Source organism: Choloepus didactylus, chromosome 1 (genome assembly GCF_015220235.1).
Source record: "Choloepus didactylus isolate mChoDid1 chromosome 1, mChoDid1.pri, whole genome shotgun sequence".
Taxonomy (NCBI): Eukaryota; Metazoa; Chordata; class Mammalia; order Pilosa; family Megalonychidae; genus Choloepus; species Choloepus didactylus.
Genome location: NC_051307.1, coordinates 97,531,941 through 97,543,687, shown reverse-complemented (window position 1 = coordinate 97,543,687; position 11,747 = coordinate 97,531,941). Strand labels below are relative to the sequence as shown.

At 52.7% G+C, this 11,747-nt stretch overlaps 1 protein-coding gene and 1 long non-coding RNA gene across 2 annotated transcripts; one reads left to right on the top strand and one right to left on the bottom strand.

Annotated features, from left to right (window-relative positions):
- Window positions 1–240: 240 nt before the first annotated feature.
- On the bottom strand, window positions 241–3,813 carry LOC119539733. The gene is made up of 3 exons (XR_005217926.1): window positions 2,362–3,813; window positions 976–1,052; window positions 241–403 (listed from the first exon to the last, which is right to left on the bottom strand). It is a non-coding gene; the product is annotated as an uncharacterized LOC119539733 (long non-coding RNA).
- Window positions 3,814–5,948: 2,135 nt separating this feature from the next.
- Window positions 5,949–8,485, top strand: HES1 (hes family bHLH transcription factor 1). The gene is made up of 4 exons (XM_037843382.1): window positions 5,949–6,300; window positions 6,474–6,569; window positions 6,815–6,902; window positions 7,570–8,485. The coding sequence occupies exons 1-4, from the start codon at window positions 6,193–6,195 to the stop codon at window positions 8,115–8,117; spliced, it is 840 nt and encodes a 279-aa protein (XP_037699310.1). The 5' UTR covers window positions 5,949–6,192; the 3' UTR covers window positions 8,118–8,485.
- Window positions 8,486–11,747: the final 3,262 nt, after the last annotated feature.

The window sequence follows — 11,747 nt, the reverse complement described above, 5'->3', positions numbered from 1 at the left end:
CATTTCTGAATCCTCTTCTCCCAGTAGACATGTTGCTTTCTTGCCTATCCCTTTCTCCACCTAAAAAATGGGTGCAGAGCAGCCCAAGTGCCCCAGAAGTTTAAAAAAAGAAAAGGAGTGGAGAAATTCAAAGTATCTTTATTAATGTGTCTATTTTAAATTCAGGTTTTGGTGCTAATCACAAGTCAATGATCTCAAACCTCAATTTATCCAGGGACCAAAGCATGGCAGTATGGTGGAAAGAGCTCTGAGCAGGCCCCGGCTCTGGCCTAATGTTTCTGTGGGCCCTTAAGCAAGTCCGTTTCCCTCTTTGAGGCTACGGGACTCACTTGCAAGAGGAGATTGTCTGGGATCGGCTTTCCTTAACCTTTTTTGGTCACAGGAACTTTCGAGATTCCAGATTCTGGAAAAAAAATACATTCCTCCATTTGTTCAAAAAGTATTTATTCAGTTCCCACAAAATATGCACAAAGACATACAATTTTGAATCCCATTTTGGGGTTTTATAGGTTCCCTAGAGGTTCAACCATGAATCCAAGGTAAGGAAGCCTAGTTTAGAATTCTATTGCCACGGGCATATACGGACTCTTAGTTCGAAAGACCACAATAGTGATTCTAGCAAAGGATCATAAACTACCAGTGAGGCAGATGCCAGAGAAATGAAGCAGAGAGGCAATCGTTCTGAAGGCGAACACCAACTTCCCTCCCCTTCCCGGTGCCCTCTCCTGGCACGTGCGCTAGAGGACCAACACAGCCGCACAACGACTTGGAATGTGCAGTTTCTGGGCACACGGACTGCCGGAAGCTGGCTGCAGCCCTGGAGAGACTGACGAACAGGCCTCTACTATCCTGGGCTTTATTTTTCTCACGGTCTCTGAAAGGGCTGTGATCAGGTGATACGTGTGGGACTGCTCCCTGTACAGGTGCGGAGCAGGTACTGAGGGGAGGAGAAAAATCCGCCCACTGTGTACTTACTCCAGGCTCTTTCAATAGCCCTCCCAGGATAGCTCTTGGCAGGGCAGCTACCACGTCTCTGGCAGGCTGCAGGGAATCTGAGTGTGAGAAAGTCAGTCAAGCGAGGGAAAGGGGAAAAAAAGCTTCAAGTCCTCAGGCAAAATACCTTTTTTCTTCTCCTCTAGCTCTCTCTCTCCTTTCTGTAGCTTAAACCAAACACACAAACCATTCCCATACCTAGGGGACAAAGGGGAGTCTCACTGGAGATGCAGGTATTTGTTTTATGGTTTAAAAGCAAACAGGTGATGCAATAAGACAGAGAAAATCAACCTTTATGGGGTGGGGAAGAGATAAACATGGAAAACCCTGGTTGTATTTATTGGGTATAATACAGTGAGCAAGATTTGTTTATTTTGCTGGTCTCACAGGGGTCCAAGAAGTGACTTCCACTGATGAACAGGATTCAGTTTTCTTTCTGCTTTGGGAGTGGGAGTGGGAGAAGCACTGAAAAATAAAAGCTGTTTCCATCTAAGGGAAGCTTTCCAAATCCAAGTCTTTTCTTGAATTCAGGAGCTTACTTCTCCATCTGAAGGTGGGTGGAGAGACTACCAACATGGTCCTATTTTTACTGCCCAGTGGGAGGATACTGAAAAATCTTCTATGAGCACATTTGCAAAACCTTCCTGAATGGTTAGGGTGGAAGGCTGGAGATTTAATGAATTTTGGGGGCAGGACGCTGAAACACAAATTCATGGCTAAATTCTTGTTACTTAACCTCTCTGTTCCTCTATCTAAAACTGTGTATGTGTGTTTAAGCCGCCTGCTCACTCTAAGCACTCCTAAGGTGACCATAAATGACTTGCTGATTAACTATTTGATTCATGAGGCTGCTTTAGGCACTGCAGTGGGACCCTAACTTGACTATTTCAAAAAACATTCTCTACACACCTTCAGGGTGCCAAGTCCTGAGGGGATAACAGAGCCAGAGACAGTAAGTCTCCTAGGCCAGAGGGGTCAGTGGGTAGCATGCTCAGTTACGTAATTAGGACCCAACACAGACAGCCATCAATGTTGTAGAAGAGCTTAAGGAGATACCTGCTCTGATATATTTGAGGAAAACCTGGAAAGTGTTAACATGCTTCTCTGGGAAGGGTTTAGTGCCTTGGAATAATCTGGGTCAGTGTACTTGTGCAGTTTTTGAAAGTCAGACAGCAAGTACAAGCATTTTAAAAATCTTGCAAAGTTTATTGGTGGCATGGCAGAAATGAAGGTAATTTCATAGGCTCATCACCTTTTACCAAGAAGATTTCAAAGACACAGGGAAACCCCACTTTTTTTTTTTCCCCGAAAAGCAAAAGACAATTTTCTGTCATCACCTCTTTTCCATCAGTTTAAAATAAGTCCTACCTATTGGCCCAGCTTGCAGGTCATCAAAGGAGGCATTGTTCAACATTTCTTCAGAACAAGATAGGACATAGCCCATTTTGCACTGTTAAAAAAAAAAAAAAAATCCCATGGAGAATAGCCCAAGGGGCAAGAATGAGTAAATGAAGCCTGCAATGAGGTAAAGGTTTGGCTGCAAACTTCGGGGCTCTCCTGGAAAGTAGCAATGAGACTTGGAAGGTAAATATGGTCAGAGCCACAATGATTCCTTATTTAGACTCCAGATGGTGGTGGAACTGGGAACATTGCTTTAAAGGGTAGGCAGGTTTCTGCTGAACTCTGATCACTGGACAGTGCACAGTCAATGCCCAGATGAGCTGGTTCTAGGCAGGTGCTTCCAGGGTCAGTCTACACCTGTCACTTAGGAACCTACTTAACTGGCTTGAACCTCCTACCTGGCCTCTCTGCCACCAAATCCTGCACTCTACTCTCCATACTTCTGCCAGAGCCATATTTCTAAACCAGAACCCTGACATCCCTTCTCTGCTCAAGGACATTTCATGGCTTCCACTGTCTAAATATAAGGCCCAAAGTTCTCTGCCAAGATATTTAAGGGTCTTATGACCTGGTCTCCTCCAGCTGCTTCTTGTACTCCTGTCTGTCACAGACCCTGGGCTCCCAACCTAGTTCCCTGAATAAGGACCTCAAGTTCCAGAGTCTGGGCCTTTAATGCCATAGGTACTTCCATCCTCCCCAGCCCCATGACTCCCCAATACACTTCCAATGCTCCAATTCTACCTATTTTCCAAATTACAAAGTGAAGGCCACCTCCTCCAGGAAGTTTCCCGAGATACCCAACTCATAAATAATTTAACTTCTCCTGAACCTCCATAGCATTTCACCTGTAGTTAGACACATTAACTGTCTCTTGAACCCAGAACCTACCAGAGGAACATATTGGAAAAGTGTTCGATGTGAGCTGCAAGCATAGTGTATGTATCCCTAGGCTGTGGGCTTCCTGAAGGCAATAACTCTCCCATTCATCCCTGTATCCCCCAAGGTAGACCGCCAATACTGTCCGTCCATAGAGGTGCGGCTTAGTGTTTCTTTTGGGTCCTCCTGGTCTTTCGTTTAAACTCTAAAGGAAAAGAGTAATCGACAGTCAGAACCACCAATCGGAAAATCAGGACCTTTCAGTCTGCCTCCCCAATTGACTGTAAACTCCTTGCAGGCTGCCACTGTATCTCGTGGTAATCCGAGGGTTTAACGGTGTCTGGCACAGAATGTGCGCTCCACGATGAAACAGGAGCTTGCCCCAGGTCACTCAGTCAGGAACTGATCAATTTTATCCGGGACGAGATCTGGTGAAATCATAACATTCTCAGTGGGGAACTCGGAGGAGAGAAGAAATGAAGTGTCTTAAGAAATGTGTGCCAGGGCGCCGGCGGCCTCCTTCGAGGGCCTCCGGAACAGAGGAAAAGGGGGAGGAGGGGGAAGACGAGAGAGGAAAGCGGAGGGCGACTTCAAATAGGATGCTCGGCTCCCGGGGTGCCCTGAGCCGCCAGAGCAGTGCGCCGAGCTCCAGGGTTGGGGCACAGGGTTGGGCGACCGGGGCAGACCGGCCGGCAGGCGGTGGCGGCCGGCCGGCCCGGGCAGTGCGCGCCGCCCGCTCGGAGCGGCAAATCCCCCAGGGAGGCCGCCGCCAGCGCCCTGGCGCTCCCGGCCCGGCGCCCGCCACGTGGCACCCGGCGGCGGCGGCTCCTCCCGGCGCGCGGCCCGGCCAGCCGGCAGCACGCAGCCGCCCGCGCCGCCCGCCTCCTCCCGGCCGCCCGCCGGCGGCCTCCCAGGCGCAGCGAGGGGGAGCCGCGGGTCGCCTGGGACCCGGGGAAGGGGCGGGCGGCGCGAAGCCGCTTTAACCGCAGCCGCGGAGCGGAGGCAGGAGGCTGACCCGGCCGCTTCCTAAGTGCGGTCAGGCATCTTGTGACCGCGGCGGGCGCCGAGATACCCACGGGGGGAGTGGGGCTGAGGGTGGGGGTACCAGGGCAAGAAGCAAACAAGGAGACCCCCATCCCCAACTCCTGGGCTGGTGCAAGCGAGGGTTTCGGGCGTTTTCCCCCAAGTCATCGGGGGTGGAGGATAAGGGAGTTCTGGAATAATTCCCCACTCTCCACTCTGGGGCGTGCGCTCCCTGCCCGGAAGGGCTGACCTTGGCCGGGGGGAAGCGCCAGGGCTCGGCTCCCAGCCCGCCGCCCCCTCGGATTCCTGGCTCGGCGGGGGCCGGAGGAGGGGGCCCCGGGACACACACACACACACACGCCCCACAGGCAGCGCGCGCCAATGAGCCCCGGCCGGGTGCGGGGGGGCGGGGTTTTCCCAGGCTCCAGCACAGCAGCTGCTATTTACCTTCTTGGCTTCTCCCGCGGACCAGGAACCAGCCCCCGCGCTCCGCAGCCCGCCACCGCCCCCCGCCTCCCTGCCCCCGGGGCGCGCGCGCACACACACTCACACACACACGCACACACACATCCTCCCAGCCCAGCCGCAGCCGCGGCGGCAATAAAACATCCTGGCACGTGCTTCGGCTCCAGGCGCGCCCTAGCCGGCCGGCTGATGTCAAACTGTGTCTCGGCTGGTGCAGCTCTTAAAGGGACCGCGCGCTCGGGCGCCGAGACTGCCCCTGCTGCCTGCCGTGTTGAGTACGAAGGAAGAAGCTGAGACTGCTGTCCCGCCTGCCACTTCGACGAGCCGCAAACCGAGAGCCTAAGGGAGGAAAGGGTGGCGAGGGTGCGCGCATGTCCCAGAGGCATTGCCATCAAAGTCCCCCTTGTTCATCTTTTATTTGAAATTTCATTTCCTTTCTGCCCAGTTGGAATTTTTTCTGATTGTTTCCTGGGGAAACGCGGGGTCCAAGGCCCCAACTCCAGAAGAGGAATGGGGAAAGAAGGGGAGTGGCATTCAAGAACCACCTTGCTCCGATAAACCTGCAAATGTAAAAATGTAAGGTGGAAGATAGTTTTTCCTTTTTCCTACGTGCAAATGCCAGCTTCACGCTGGTTCGACTTTAAGCTCCCTCCCACCCACACCCACTGAAGGTACAGAATATGAGCGGGAAATCCCTTAGATATTTTCAGTGACGTACACCCTTGCACTCCCTCCCCCCCCCGCCTTTTTCTTTTCACTGCTGCTAGTATAATCTTTTATCTCTGGCCTTCTAAACCTTTTAAAATATATTTTTTTCTCAAATAAGCGTCTTATTAGTGAAAGAAACTCTAATAGACACTAGTAAAAAGAATAAAGAGGAAAGGCCCTAGCCCCAAAATAGATAAACTAGATTATACCAAAACCAATGCATAAAATTCTTCTCTAAATGGCGGAGAGCGTAGCAAAGGGTTAAAATGCTTTTGATTGACGTTGTAGCCTCTGGTGCCCCGGGCTCAGGCGCGCGCCATTGGCCACCATACCTTGCGCCTGGCGGCCAATGGGGGGGCGCGGTCCACGAGCAGTGCCGCGTGTCTCCTCCTCCTATTGGCTGAAAGTTACTGTGGGAAAGAAAGTTTGGGAAGTTTCACACGAGCCATTCGCGTGCAGTCCCAGATATATATAGAGGCCGCCAGGCCGAGGGGATCACACTGGATCCGGAGCTGTGCTGATAACAGCGGAATCCCCCGTCTACCTCTCTCCTTGGTCCTGGAATAATGCTACCGATCACCAAGTAACCATAAAATATAATAAACTGTAAGAACTTGCTCAGTAGTTTTGTAAAAGTCTCAAGTAAAAGGGACATAAAAAATTATTTTTGAGCGTGAAGGACTCCAAATAAATAATTCTCCAGGGATTTAAAAAAAAGAAAAGAAAATGCCAGCTGACATAATGGAGAAAAATTCCTCGTCCCCGGTGGCTGCCACCCCAGCCAGTGTCAACACGACACCGGATAAACCAAAGACAGCATCTGAGCACAGAAAGGTAAGGGCGGTACCTGTATCTGTCTGCAGCCCCAAGAAATGGGGTTGGGGGCTCCTTTCTCCCTTACAATTCCGGGGTGAAATGGCAGATCCTCTGGGAATTCAGGGCCCTTTCCTATATATATATATACATATACGTATATATATATATATATATATTTTAATTTTTTGCAGTCATCAAAACCTATCATGGAGAAGAGACGAAGAGCAAGAATAAATGAAAGTCTGAGCCAGCTGAAGACACTGATTTTGGATGCTCTTAAGAAAGATGTAAGTGGGGGTGCTGCTTTTATTAATTTAATAAAGCAATTATTTCTCTGCGGCTAGAAGTGAAACCCCCTTGCAGGCGGGATCTTGTCGGTCAGCGCCGCATTCTCCGAGGCGGGAGGGTCGGGCCTCTCGCCGGGATTCCGGGATATTGGCGTCGCGACTGGGGGTGTATGGGGGACGGGGGACTCCAACCGTCGGAGACTGACGGCAGAATCTCACTTTCCTCCTTTGCCTTCTCTGTGCAGAGCTCGCGTCATTCCAAGCTGGAGAAGGCGGACATTCTGGAAATGACAGTGAAGCACCTCCGGAACCTGCAGCGGGCGCAGATGACGGGTAAGGGCGGCTTGCCGTGTCCCCCTCTGCGGGCGTTCCTCTCGCCCTGCGGTGATTTCTTCCAGACTTCCGCTCGCGGTTGTGAGAGGCATTCAGCTACATTTTACTGCCTTGGCTCACGCTCGCGTTCCCACGGTCTGGGGTTTATTTATAGCCACAACTCCAAGTTGTTACAGTTCCGGAAAGGGAGGGAGAGAGGTTGTAGCAGCGAGGGTGGCTGGCGACCTGGGTGTGGGGGAAGCGGGTGGAGGCGGAGGACGTTGGAAGGAGGGAGGATTTAGGACCTTGGCCGCTTTGAGCTCCTTTGGAACCTCGGGGGTCATCTGGTTTAGCATTTCCCCTCCCCCAATTTACTGAAGGGGAAAATCAAGCTCGAATGGCGGAGGTGGGCATTGTCCAAGGTCACAACGCGCGCGGGAGGGAGGTGGGCAGTTCTGGGGCTCGGGTCGGTTTAAATGGAGCGACAAGAGTGGAGAGGAGGGAGCGTCTCGTTCCTGGATCGCCTCGCCTGTTGGAGAGGTGGCTGGTTTTGCTAAATCCACCCCAGCTGGAGGCAGTTCCGCGGGCCTGTGGTCTAGGAGGCACGCCGCAGGGACCTCCCAGGGCGGGAGGCGTTGGCCCCGGGGCCAGGGCCGTTTGGTGATCCTGTCTGTCTCCTGGCCCGCAGCCGCGCTGAGCACAGACCCGAGCGTGCTGGGGAAGTACCGCGCCGGCTTCAGCGAGTGCATGAACGAGGTGACCCGCTTCCTGTCCACGTGCGAGGGCGTTAACACCGAGGTGCGCACCCGGCTGCTCGGCCACCTGGCCAACTGCATGACCCAGATCAATGCCATGACCTACTCCGGGCAGCCGCACCCAGCCTTGCAGGCGCCGCCGCCGCCCCCTCCAGGGCCGGGGGGGCCCCCGCACGCGCCTTTCGCGCCGCCGCCGCTCGTGCCCATCCCCGGAGGCGCGGCGCCCCCTCCAGGCGGCGCGCCCTGCAAGCTGGGAAGCTCGGCTAGCGAAGCGGCCAAGGTATTTGGTGGCTTCCAGGTGGTGCCGGCTCCTGACGGCCAGTTTGCCTTCCTCATCCCGAACGGGGCCTTCGCCCACAGTGGCCCGGTCATCCCCGTCTACACCAGCAACAGCGGGACATCCGTGGGCCCCAACTCAGTGTCGCCTTCCAGCGGCCCTTCGCTTACGGCGGACTCCATGTGGAGGCCGTGGCGGAACTGAGGGGTTCAAGCCACCCCTCTCCGTAAGCTCCCCAACCCACCTCTTTATCCTCTGGACACTAAACAGGGACTTGGACGCTCGGAGACAAAAGGACTTTTGTGATTAAGTGGTTACTTTATTGTTTTTAATTTCTAAAAAGTTACTTTTTTGTAGAGAGCTGTATTAAGTGACTGACCATGCACTATATTTGTATATATTTTATATGTTCATATTGGATTGAGCCTTTGTATTATAAAAATTCAAATGACATTTCGTTTTTTACACGAGATTTCTTTTTTATGTGATGCCAAAGATGTTTGTGAATGCTCTTAAAATGCCTTCCTTTTGGGAAGTTTATTTGAGAAAATATAATAAAAAAAGAGAAGGTTTTTATGTCTTAGAATTGATTATTTCAGAATATGTAAAAAGGGGTTCTTGGTGGGATTTGAATTATATGTAACCTGGTTTGTTTGTGTTTTAATGTAGTTGGTTCTTTTGTTATAAAAGATCAACATTTTAAAAAATCCATCAAACCTCTTACCAACCAGTTGCTCCATGAGTCAATTCCATTTAATTTACAAAGACCCATCTGATAGGCTTCCCTGGTCAATTTGTGGTCAGTCTCAGCCAGGATTTCAAACTTAAGTTTGTTCTCACAGCAGCTCATTCTGAGGAAGGTGGACCAGGACTGAGTCCAGGAAGTTAATGGATGCAACCCAGTTATCCATCACTGCACAATAAGGGTGGCTCCTGCAGCCCGACTATCCTGAAGTATCTAACCAACATCTGAAGTAAAAACATTCATAACTGCTGCAGCTTCCTACCTTCAAGGGTTGGAGTCTTCATTAATTAGTCAATCCTTGGGTGCTGCTAGACATTCCCTTGCCACCAGCATTCAAAACTTTGAAATACCTCTCTGCACCCTCTTCAAGCAAGCTGAGAAAGTCAACAGATTCCTTCTGCCAAGGGACAGCTAGTTAGACTCCCAAGTGGAGCCCAGGCCCAGATGATTAACACCAGACATGTGTTTTTGATAAATTTCTGTGCTTGACTCTAATAGAAAAATCATGTGAGGGCCAGGCGCACAGGCCATCTTCCCCTTTTAATACGCCAAACGACCCCTTCGCTTGGTCATGCCCCATTTCCAGGCAAGATGTAGGCTCCAGATAGAAGCAAAAGGGTTGTCTCGGGTTTCAGCTCACATAACCCTCCTTAACAAGTCCTAACTCAAAGCGGACAGCTTTAAACTGTGCCAGGATCTGCAGGGAATTTCTTCCAAATCCCATCACAAAGGCTTGTCAGATTTTGTCAGATTTGGCCAGGTGTTTGACTGCATCCAGGTGTTGGGGAAATAAAAACCACGAGCCCTGCGAGACCAGACACATCAGCCGCGCTGTGGGTCTGGCGGGCGCGCCCTCCTCCCTCACCGCCGGCCAGTCCTCCTCCCAGCCCTCGCCCCGCCCGCCGGTCTCCCCCCACCCCCCCTTCTCTTCCCAGAAAGGCTTCTGGGAGGAGGATGAGGCGGGAGAGATCAATCTTTGAAGCCTTCCTAACAAAGATAAAGCCAATGATTTTCTGTCTTGTTTCAAAAGCTGTTACCTCTCCCTGGCCTTGCTCTGGCCTTTCCCACAGGCCAGGGCGGGGAGCGGCTCTATCACGGGAATGAGCTAGCAGACAGCAGTCAGTTTTCTATTCAAATACCGGCTTCAGCCAGAGTGAGAGGTTTAAAAGATACTCTTTTGACTTTGGCTCTTATTTGTCTTATTATGCCTACATGAAAGGTGAAAAAGTGTCCAACACTACCCACCACTCCCCCCAAAGAAATACACACACGCCCTTCATATCAGTTTTTGGTGGTTTCAAACACAGACATCATAACAACTGACCACATTAAGACACCCGACCCAAGCTCAAATGCTTGATTTGGCAAGCCTGTCCTCTGGCTAGGAGCCCTTAACAGTCCTGGTAGAAATATTTGAGACATGAGGGTCTCATTTTTATCAAAGTAATACCTTAACATTTATGTTCTTTAAAATTCACAGAAAAAAAAAAAGAGTGCCATTTCGGTTAAATCTCTTTGCCTTCCCCTTCAGTAGGGGGACCTACTGAAAAATGCATTTTTATTAACATCACCAAAATTACGTAAATATCTTCACGTGGATAGGAGGGGATAAATGGAAGGAAAAGAAGTAAACACTACTCGTTTGAAAAATAATTGGAATTTGAAAAAAATACTGTTCTTTTTTTCCCTAGAATTTGGGTTTAGAATATTGGATGAGGCATTTGTTTCTGAATAATATTGGGAGGAGGATGGAGACGGTAGGCCCCAATCACAACTTTTAGGTTCTTGTCCCGGCTTTGCCACAAACCTCACTGTGTCACCTTGGATAAGTCATTTCCCTTGTCTGAAACCCGGTTTCCAAGTCTGTAAAACAAGTGGGTTTATTTCTAAGACCCCGTGCCCTCATTCAACCTGGCTGTTTCGGGAATAGGGAGCAAGAGGAGAGGCAAAGCTTCAAAGAAGACTTGAATCCTGCCTCCCGGAGGTCCCTCGGGCCTGGCCTAATTACTCGGCCTCGGGGCACACCCAGCAGCCCCTCTCTCCCGCCCTAGGCAATGCGGTTCATGCCGGGGGGAACGAAAGCACAGCTCTCCCGGCAGCGCGACCGGATGCGGGCCGCGGGCCTCGGCCGCTGCGTGCATTAGCCTCTCAATGGAAACCTTCAGGGGTCCAGCGCTCACCCCACACCCTTTCCCCCAACCCCCCAGCCCCGGCAGAATCCGGAGCGGGAAAGGAGCCGAACTGGAAGAGGAACTCTCGGTAGACTGGAGCCTCCTCTAAGCAGTGCGTAAGCCCCACTCGGAGGCGCACCCCATTCCACCCCACGTGTCTCTGGAGTGAGGGCCCAGCGGTTAAATTGGACCCCCTCATCGTCACCACCGTCCCGGGAAACCTGTCATTAAAGTCAATTAACTTTTCCCACACCCCTTGGCTGGTATCAAGCCGCGGCTAGCTTCCTCCCCGGCTCCTAAGTACAACCAGATGGGCGGACTAGCTGCCCCCGCCGCGCGCCCGCCGGGATGGCCTAGGGGTTCCAGGGAGGCCGCCCGGGCCCTCGGCTGGGGCGGGAGCGAGGCAGGGCGGCCACACCGGGCCGGCCCCGGCGGCCCTGCGGCCAAGGTGGTTTGCTTAGCAGGCCCGGCTGCTTTCTGGCAGGAAATGAATAGCTCCCAGATGAGCTCAGGCAACCTGAGAGGTCGTGAGAACGGCGCGAACCCCCGCCTGTGCAGCCGGCAGCCTGCCAGGCCGCGGGGGGAGCGGGCGGCGGCCGCGGCGGCGGCGGGAGGCCGGGAGGCCCGGCGGGCGGGCGGCGGCGGGGGGAAGAGGGAGGAGGGAGCCGCTGACACACGAGCCCTCGCCCGCTCCCGCTGACAGGCAGGCAGCCGCCCGCGCCCGGCCGCCTCCCCCGCTTCCCCCGCCCCAGGCCCCAGCGCCTCCCAAGCAGCAGGCCCAAGCCGCAGAAATGCGGCCGCGCGGCCCCGCCGGGGCCTGGGGGTGGGGCCGCCTGCCAGTGTTTTTCCAGTTCCCCCGGTAGCTCCAGGCCGCATTTAGAAGCCGGGGAAACTGGGCCGAGGCCAGTGTCAGGGCAC

Coding starts and splice junctions, on each gene's coding strand:
- HES1 (XM_037843382.1), top strand. CDS start 6,193: ATGCCAGCTGACATAATGGAGAAAAATTCCTCGTCCCCGGTGGCTGCC. Junction 6,301..6,473: donor CAGCATCTGAGCACAGAAAG/GTAAGGGCGGTA, acceptor AATTTTTTGCAG/TCATCAAAACCTATCATGGA. Junction 6,903..7,569: donor GCAGCGGGCGCAGATGACGG/GTAAGGGCGGCT, acceptor CCTGGCCCGCAG/CCGCGCTGAGCACAGACCCG.